The sequence below is a fragment of the Platalea leucorodia genome (assembly GCF_965183815.1).
Source record: "Platalea leucorodia genome assembly, chromosome: 2".
Lineage (NCBI taxonomy): Eukaryota > Metazoa > Chordata > Aves > Pelecaniformes > Threskiornithidae > Platalea > Platalea leucorodia.
This window is the reverse complement of record NC_138824.1, coordinates 70,070,337-70,079,914: the sequence shown is the minus strand read 5'-3', so window position 1 is coordinate 70,079,914 and position 9,578 is coordinate 70,070,337. Positions and strand designations below refer to the sequence as shown.

Below are 9,578 nucleotides of genomic sequence, written 5' to 3'. Positions count from 1 at the left end.
TTCAACTGGAAGAGTGATACCCTGGCAGAGCGGAAGGGACAGCTGACTGAACCAGATAAAAACTAACACTTACATGATGGAAAGCAAACAAAGCTCTGCTCCAAATAGAGACACTGAGCAACTTCAGGTGATGGAACATGGGAATGGTGGCACCAGGCACTCACACGTCTGTTCTGGTAAATACCAGAGAGAAGTGAGGGTCCCTGTATTCACGTCATGAGTGGGGTGCCGGATTCGCCAAGGACTGGTTTCACTTGTGCCACACAGGTCCCCAGGGCACACGCAGTTATGTGCTCCGTGTCCCGGACGCACCGCGGTGCAGGGGTAGGATCCCGTTATTTGAAGAGACGAAACGTCTCTGCTCCCACCGAACTGCCAAATGGGCCTTAGCCCCTCACCGCGGCAAAGCTGAGCGGGCCGCAGGGCCCTCACGCTCCGCAAGATCAGCCGGGTCAGGGCTTGCCATGAAGGGCAGCCTGAGGGAAAACCGGCGTCCACACAGCGCTGGAGTCGGCTCGGCCGCCCCAGGATCACAGCCTGACGGGGAGCTACGCCCAGGCGCGGCGGCTCGAGGAGGCGGGCTGGTGCCCGAGAGGCCGGGGTTAGCTCAAACGGCGGGGAGATGCCCCAAAGGAGGCCACCACGAGGGCCAGCTCGCCTGCGCCAGGCGCCCGCACGCCCGCGGGGTCGGTGGGGCTGGCCGGCTCGCCGGGCCCCCCACAGCCGCTCAGCCCACCCTGACGCGGCCGCCCGGGCCCCCACCGCCGCCAGGGCGGCTCAGGCCCAGCCCGCGCCCCAGGCCAGCCCCCAGCGCAGCCCCGGCGGCGGGCAGCGGGCCGGCCCCCGGGCGGTGCCGGCGGCGGCCGCTGGGAGGGGCGAGGCGCCGGCCGCGGCCGTGGCTCGCCGGGCGAGGCGGGGCCTGTGCCCGCTCGCTATGTGGCGCGGGCCGGGGCGGCCGGCGGGGTCCCGAGAGCGGCCGGAGGTGAGGGCGGGCGGCGGGCGGCTTCCCGCGCCGCCGGCGTGACGGGGAGGGCGGCGGCGGCGGGGTGCCCGGCTGCGGCGGGGGCCGGGGGGCGGCTGGGCTCTTCCTTCCCCGCGTGTCTCCCGCCGCGCCGTGGCCCGGTTGCCTCCTGTTCGGCGGCGTGGGGAGCGGGCGGTGGCGCCCCCGGGCCGGCCGGGGGTCGGCGGGTTGCGGCGCGGGCGGGGCTCGGCTGCTCGGCGGGCGGGCTGCAGCGCTGGCGGTTTGCAAGGAAGCAGACCCCGGGTTTCTGGTGATTTCGGACGCGTGTTTGAGGCCGTTTGTTTTGATGCGCGGTGTGTTTGCACAGTCCCGCTACCCCTGCGTGTGGCTGCTGGTTTTCTAGCTTTTATGGCACCGAAGAGCTTCCTTGGAAGTCATTTTTTATTTTGCATTTGTGTCTTCTTTCTCGTTGTGTTTCGCGTTATACAAACCCAGGTAGGAAGTACGGTATAAAAATGAAGCCTGTAGGAGCGCCAGACGCTAGCACGTTTTTTTAAAGTACTTGTAACAGGAAGCGGGATAAAGCTTGGCATAAATCATCTTGACCCGGTGAAACACTACAGAAACTATTTATTGCACAACCGTGATCAAACAGGGGCTCTTTTTTTAACTCTTCATGTGACGACAAGAGCAAGGCTTGGGTGAAAGAGGTGCCTGCCGAAATACCAGCATCGGACCTAGCGAGGAGCTGCCCTGACGGCCCCGGACCCGCGCTGGGCGCAGCCAAGGCGGTGCTGGGCGGCAGCCTGCGGAGCCGCAGCTTGGTAGGAGTGGGCTGCCCATGAACTCGGCTGAATCCAGGTTCAGGTTTGTTTCCAGCAGCAGCTGTTAAATTTGGAGAGTTTTCATCAGGGGCTCGAGCAAAATGCGGGATGTGTTTTGCTTTTCTTCTTCGTAAATTTAGCAGCTGCGTGCTTGTTTGACTTGGACCGTTTCTGTGTGCTTGGATTCTCAAAAAACCAGGTTGGAGTTACTAAACGAACACGCTCGCCTTTCATATAGATTGCAAAAGTGGAGTGCTGTAAAAGCTGAGAAATTGGCATAAAACTCTTGCACAAAAATTGTTTTATAACGCAGAATCCTTAATCCAGATATTTTTAAATTAAACCTTAAATGAGAAATACCCATTACTTTTTTTTTTTTTGTAAACAATATTACTGATTTCCTCCCCACCTCCCCAAGAGTAATACATTAATTTTTTAATACTTCGCGTCACTGTGGTTTTGATACATACAGTTTTATCTGCATGAGCCCTTCTGGACCTTTTAAATGGCTCTTAACTGTGCTTTGAAAATGTTAGTGGAAAAGTAATAACTTACTTTGGACTTGAGTAAGAAATATTCCACATTAAAGTCCATATTACTTTATATTGACAGGTATTGGGAGTTGAAATGACAGAAAAGTCTTCAAAGTGCTGACTGCGAAATGAACTCCTTCCACTTGATGCTGAAAGGAGGTACTGTTTTCAATTGATTTGAATACTGATAAGATTGCTCCTTGCAAGGTGGTTTGCATGCTCTCATTGCCTCCAGTTTGACATGAGGTAGAAGTGGGTGGATAGGTAGCTCTTCACTGTACTACAGTCAACCGATGGTGGCCAGTTGTGTAGATCTACAGATATCTTTTTTTTTTTTTTTTTTTCTTTTTGCCCTCCTTCTGTGCTTTGGTGAAAGTTGAGGCAGTACCTGTAGCAAACACTTGTTCAGATTCAGATTTAGAGCGGTTAATGCTTTGTCTCAAAGTTGAACTGGAATTTAACTTATAAAGGTTTAACTATTGCAGGCTTCTTTGTGAATATTCTTTGATTTCTGTGACTTCATTTTGATATAGCTTCAACAGAATGTCTTGGATAATGGGTTTTCCTTAAAGGTATGACTTTTCTGTAGGCCTGCAAGTTGCAGGATTGTCTGGAAAGGCGGCATTTAAGGACTAAAGTTTGTGGTCATCACTTCAGTGTCAGAATACCACAGCAGATAACCAGATCCCCTTCTAGAGGGTGCTTGTGCATCATTTTGTGTGACTCAGCATTCATGCATGCCCCTGTAAAATGATCAGCTGCATTTTGTTTATATATTGAGCATGTTAGATGGGAAAGTTGGGACCTCAGAAGAGTGGTAGACTGGAAACAAGGTATAGTCTGTTAGAAATTTTATCTTGCTTTGCTATCAAGGTTTAACCCCGGTAGGCAGCTTAACAACAAGGAACAAGGTGTGAGCTGTATGAATGAATTGTTGGGGGGGGTTGAATCTTTGGTCGTACTTTGGAGCAAGTGGCGATACATGGGTTTGGTTCTCCACACCCTTCTGCCCCCATTTCAATTAAACTGTATTGAAGTTTTACTTAGAAGGTTAATGCAGTTCTTTCGTATAGGTGTGCCACTAAATTGGGGCACTTCACACCTCTATGCTATTATGTTGTTTTCAGAGATTATAATGAGTTGCCTTTGAACCACAATTTCTGTGTTCTTCTGTGTGGCTCAAAGGCGAAGAATCTGTTGGTTGCCCTTGCTGTAATGAGTCCCCCATAGACAGTGATCAATACTGAAAGCTGCTTAAATTAACAGCGACATACTGATACACAGCTGAGGGGCTGAGATGCTTTCTGTGCTGCTGTCTTGAGCATTTTCTCATTGTGTTGGCCTTTGCAAGGATCTGTCATGTCCATGTATTTGTAAGTTATTTACAAGTAAAATCTTTTAAGAATTGGAGATAGAAAATTTGGAAAACAAAGGTACAGCTATGTGTTTTGCACAGCTTCCTGAAGGACAAGTTTGCTAATTCCACTGCATGCAGACTTAGGGACCCAATATGTCTCTAAACCTGTTCTTAATGGCATTTAAAGTTGGCAGTGTGCCAAGGCAAGTAAAAGGGCAAGTTCTGTGAAGACAGACATCCTGCAAAGAACAAAAAGTCAGTATCTTAAATTAGGTCCACATGTTTTCTAGTTCTGTTTTCAAGATGGTAATTTTAGAAATTTGAAGGAGCCGTAGTAAGTTGTATTTTAATTATGGGAAGGTAAATATTAGGAAAGTAACTTGGAAACCAAACCTTTTCTTTTTTAGTAGCTTGAACCACAAACATGATTGGTTGGTGGTGTGGGGTTTTGTTTGTTTGTTGTTGGTGGTGGTTTTTTTCCTTATTTCTTAAAAGACTTCACGTACATTTTTCCTTTAAGCCCAGCAAGCTTTGAGCTGAAACAGTTTTCCAAACTAAGCATGTAGGCAGTGAACTTTTCATCAGTGAAATTTTTTTGTCAGTGAAATTGCCATTCTCTCTACATAAGCGAGATTTTTGAGCTTCTGTGGTTGTATCATAGAGTCATTTCATATTGCTGAGACTGGGATAGAAGGCACTACGAGGCTGAAGTTGTTAGGTATGTGACCAAACATCTGCTTTATAAACAAAGTTTGCTGTTTCACATTTGTGGATTTTGGGTAGTGTTTTTCTGTATATTCTGCTTAAGAAAAAGTGTAAAAACCTTGTGTAGTCACTTGAAACTGTACTGACCAGAATAGAAATGGTCCATATACTGTGAGGTATTGCAACTACAAAAGCTAGAGGCTTCTTCCCTTCTTTCCAGAGTTTTTAAGCTTTACCGCTGCAATATTTGAAGGGGTTGTGTGTGTGTGTGTGTGTGAATTTTGAAAGAATAGAACTTTTTTAAAGTTGGGCTTTAGCATGCAATATTAGAAAGACATGCACCCTTGGTACTGGAGACCAGTAATGAGTGCAAAATATAAAGCTTAACCTGTTGGATTGCTTAGTTATTCTTATCTTGCCCTAAATTTAAGTATTCTTTGTTTCCTTTTAGTGGTTAGAGCTGTCTTACGAAGTGGCTACTTAGGTCTAGATTTGTGGGTTGCTTGATGCCTGTGTGATGTTTTCTTGTTTTTTTACAGAAACTTCATTTTCCAAAGGTCTTTGCTAGAATTCTTGGTCAATCTTTACTGCAAGTTTTGTTGTTGCTCTCTTAAGTCATCTCTAGCGTAGGCAGAGGGATGCTCTTGCTTTTACATTTAGGATGTCTGTAGAAAATTTGGTTTTGTATGTGTATGCTGCTGTTCAAGTGGTGTATTTTGTAAAATCCTTTTTTCCCCTGCTCCCCTCCCCTTCTCCGCTCTTTACAGGTAAACTGAAACTCCAAGAATGATGATCAGCTCATTGGCAAGTTACAGGAAAACCACATACAAGGCAACTAAATAAGGACTGTGATATGAATACTTTGTCAGATAAACTGTCCAAAAGAAGTACGTACTTGGAGGCTGTTACATTAAAGTGTTGAACTCTGCTCTGTGTGTCCCTCCCTACTACCCCAACACTTCTGCGTATAAAATGTTTCAAAAGAAGGAGCTGGTGTGGATTATTTACCACTAAAGTGAGCTACATTGGATATAAAAGTAAGTCAAGGCCATGTGTGTTTTTCAGGGAATATCATCTCTTCTTCCAGCCATTTTTAGCTGAGCAGAAGACAAATATTAACTAGGACCTGTGCAATGAATGTTTTGTAATGGACTGCTATGTGGGAAACCAGATTGCTTTAGAGTGAGAGAGAGCAGCATGCAAAATAAGTCAGGAATGGAGGAAAGGCAAGACAGCTAAATACAGACCTTAACCTACAAGGAGCTGTCAGAAGGGAAAGGGGTTAAGTGTTTGCCAGGTGGCTGACAGTAGAAGGCTTGGGAAGGGCTCTGGTGACATCTTGCCAAGAAAAAGCAGGCACATCTGAGAGGGGAGCCGGACTTGGTTAAGATCTAGAGGTTTCATGGAAGCCGCTTGTGGGCAGTGAGGGCAGTGGGTGTCTGTTCAGTCATGTCTTTGATGGAGGAGGCTGCAAAGAAGACCTGAGGTGTGAAGTGAAACTACAATTCTTGAACACTTTGTTTTGTGTCTGACCACAGTAATCCACGTTAGCTGCGGTTTCGACACGTTTGACTTTAGACGCCAGTTTAAGTGCCAGATCACACTGGAGTTGCAGCGTGCTTGTCCTGCAAAGAGCTGTGAGTTCACCTGCTCTTAAAAGTAGTGCTGCCTCAACTGTACAAGAACAGTTCAAAGAATGAAACCTCACACATCTCTGTGATTGTGTCTCTCGTAAACATGGGGAAAGAGGAGTAGCTTAATCAAGCTTAGTTTCTAAACTACGCAGTGTATATGCTTATATCACTGTACGCTAGCATAATTTGTCTGTGCTAGAGGGTTGGGTTGTTTTTTTTTTTTTGGCTTAACTATGCTGGCAAAAGAAAATTACACTTTATGCAAGAGTTATTCCAGTAGAAATTTGGAAAAATTCCAGTAGAAAGCTTAAAACTGAGCAGCCTTCTGTGGAGGCCAACAGTTGCTGTAGCTGGAATCTTCAAAGGCTGGGGCTAAATCACCAAACCCATTTTTTCCCTCCCCAAGATGACTAATGCTTCTCTTGATTTTTTTAAGGAGTAATGCAGGGTGCAGAGGACAGTACAGCTTGAACACTCTTACCACACTAATGGAAAAAAATTCTTCTTTGCAGCAAAAGATGACATCTGCGTTTTTGCTCATTGTTTGTCTCATTCTACTGATACCTCTCTTCAGTGCTGGTAAGTTAAATACGTTGCTGAAATTACCATTTTAAAAAAGAAAACCTGTAAGCGATGAGTTGTGTGTATTTAGTAGAAAAGAGTTGCTGAGAGCAAAGAGTGGATTTGGGGTTTGTTTTTGCTTCAGTGTATCGAAGATGCCGAATGACTCTTCTTGGATTGAACTTGCACTGGGGATGGAATGTACAAATTGACATAAATATTTTTAAATTTAGCCACATAAATTTAGGGTACTGAGGCTTTGATTAGCCTCTCCCCGATTGCTATGAAGAAAGTCCAAAGAGTGGCTTTCTTGACTTAGAGTTAGCTGTTGAATGCATTCTTTAAGAGATGTGCTGTAGCTCTAGTCCTGAAAGCAGTAGGGCTCAGTTTCCTTTGCAATTAATTAGTAGTATTTTTAATGGTAGATCTAATTTTTCAGTGAAGTTTAGGACTACATCAATTAATGATGCTTGTCTTGCTGCTCTTGGCATAAGCAGTCCAATATTAATGTCTCCGAATTAGTTTAAGCTCCATAGGGACCTACTTGGAAATCTTTACGTTAGGTGATAAGAAGGTCCTGGGACTGGAAAGATTGCTGAAGACTTTTTTATCTTGAAATTGAATACATTAGCTTTGTATTTATACAGTCATTCAGCAAGATTTGTAAAATCAGTTCAGTCAGATGTTTTGCAGTTTCATAGGAATTCAGTGTTGCACATGTAAGCAAAAGTTTGGAAGCTGTATAGCCAAATGGCCTGCTCTGTTTCTGCTGAACTGGTATTCTCCAAGTAGTTTTTGCTTGCAGATTTGGGTTCTTGATGACTTCTTGCAGTATCTGTCCTTCTTTCTCTGGTATTTTTTTGGCTGGTATTTAAAAAACTGCTTGCTAGACTGCATGATTATGTCTTGTCAACTTGTTACGCAGCCATAATTATAAAAATTCTGTTTATGGTTGCCTTTTATGTGATGTTCAGAATAATGTTCATGATTTAAAGGGCCTTCTGGATAAAGATGACAGAAATTGCAAATGTACTAAGGAAATAATACATGATAGTCAAGACTTCTTAATCTAGATACTGCGCCTCTCCAAATTTCCTTTGCAGTATGATATGTTGGTTCACAGACTTCTTTGTCTGGATCTCATTCCATACTGTCTTGTGCTTCAGGTCAAAAACTATCTCCACCTTCCCCCCTACCCTGCCCCCCCCCCCTTTTTTTTTTTTTTCCTAATTTGTTTTTGGCCCCACAGTCATAATGGCCAGAGTATGGTGAGGAGCTCTGCACTGCTACTGTTTGCGCCATGCTTTTCATAGATAGTAGCTACATTAAGAATCTGGTAATTCTACAAAAGTACTAACATGCTCAGATAACAAGGACATGACAGGTGAGTTGTGAAGCTTGTGTTGTCTGGTGAATCCCATGTATCTTCTTACACCCTGGTTTGCACTGAGGCTATTGGATTTACACGTGCTTGTTGCTGACTGCCTTAATAGAGGGAAGTTGTGGCTTAAGCTTTGTAAAACGTGTGTTTTAGATCCTCAACCAGGAGGTGCTAAACAAACAAAAAATGGTAGCCTTGCAGTGTTTTAATAGTAAATTGTTACAGAAAGTTTATTTTCTAATTCTGTGTAACTCAGAATGGATATTAATACTTCTAAAACATAAAAGTATACAGATTAAAAGCATTGATGAGTTGTGTTTTTTTTTTTTTTAATAGAAAAATGTGTTATTTGTGATTACTTTGTGCTTGTTGGAGAGCCTACAGCTATTAGCTGCCCAATAATTACATTGCCAGTGCTTCACTCTGATTACAATCTCACGTGGTATAAAAATGGTAGTGCTACACCAGTAACCACAGAGAGAGACGCCAGGATCCATCAGCGAGAGGGCTTGCTTTGGTTTATTCCTGCAACGCTGGAAGATTCTGGACTTTATGAATGTGATGTAAGGTAAGGAAGGGAGGAGGGAAACAACTGGGTTGCTAATGCTTAGAAGTGTGATGATATATTTGTGGAACTTGAGTGTACAGAATTTTTTGGTTTAGGTAGAAAGCTTAGATCAGTTAAAAGCACTGTTCTGACCATGCTTTTTGTTTCTGCATGCTGCATTTTTTTTTCTTTCCTTTCACATGTAGCATTGCAAAAGTGATTCATACAGAAGACTCCTTATCTTAAGGCATGATAATACTAACAGTGGTCTGTGTGGGTTGTTTGTGTTTTGTTTGTTTGTTTTGGATGAAGTGTAAGGTCACAGGAGAAAGTCTTCAGCTTTTCCCATATTGAAATTGCTGTGTGATACTGACAGATCAGAAGAACATTTTGGTTTCTTCCTTGGACATGATTAAATGTAAGAAGGATCTAGGAGGAACAAACTCTGCATGTTATGCAGTATCACCACATTTGGACTTTCTGGAGAGCTTAGCAACTTTTTGGGAATCCTTTTAAAAATTTACAAATTAAAAGGCAGAAAACCATTCTTATGTTTTATTTTAAAATGTTACCAAATGTTACTGGTCAAAAATAAGAAGGCATGTGAAGAGCAAAGCAGTGTGCTAGACAGCTTTAGAGACAGAGAAAGTAATGCGTCCCCGGTACTGCTCAAAAGATCTGAGTGCATAGAGAAGAAGGAAAGAGGAATAGATTTTTTTTACCTCTTCGGTACTTTAAAGCTCTTGCCCTATCTACAGCTCAGATTAGTGCACTGGACTTCACTACTTTGGGGTGCCACAATGTGACAAGGTGGTCACATTGTATTTGTAATGGCTGAAATTCACTGTGTGCTGAACAGGAAATTCATTTTGGGGAGGCACACAGAAATTGTTCTTTTCCTCATGGTCTTGCCACAGCACATTGAGAACAGCCAATGCAGGCTTTTCGGGTGACCCAAAATTTCATAGAATCATAGAATAGTTTGGGTTGGAAGGGACCTTTAAAGGTCATCTAGTCCAACCCCCCTGCAGTGAGCAGGGACATCTTCAACTAGATCGGGTTGCTCAGAGCCCCA

At 44.2% G+C, this 9,578-nt stretch overlaps 1 protein-coding gene across 6 annotated transcripts in view; it reads left to right on the top strand.

Annotated features, from left to right (window-relative positions):
• Positions 1 to 898: 898 nt before the first annotated feature.
• Positions 899 to 9,578, top strand: part of LOC309586782 (interleukin-1 receptor type 1-like) — a gene marked incomplete at its 5' end in the record, with an annotated part of 29,146 nt that continues 20,466 nt past the window's right edge. For 2 of the 6 annotated variants that reach the window (XR_014227438.1, XM_082304260.1), the window contains 2 exons: positions 6,428 to 6,593; positions 8,293 to 8,524. Coding sequence is in view for 5 of the 6 variants with exons in the window: in XM_082304260.1 (XP_082160386.1) it covers positions 6,428 to 6,593; positions 8,293 to 8,524 (398 nt within the window). Of the gene's footprint in view, positions 983 to 1,650; positions 1,829 to 1,947; positions 1,985 to 2,397; positions 2,478 to 5,147; positions 5,418 to 5,941; positions 6,018 to 6,427; positions 6,594 to 8,292; positions 8,525 to 9,578 lie in introns of those variants that run through there. The other 4 variants (XM_082304263.1, XM_082304261.1, XM_082304262.1 and 1 more) reach the window with 4 other exon arrangements.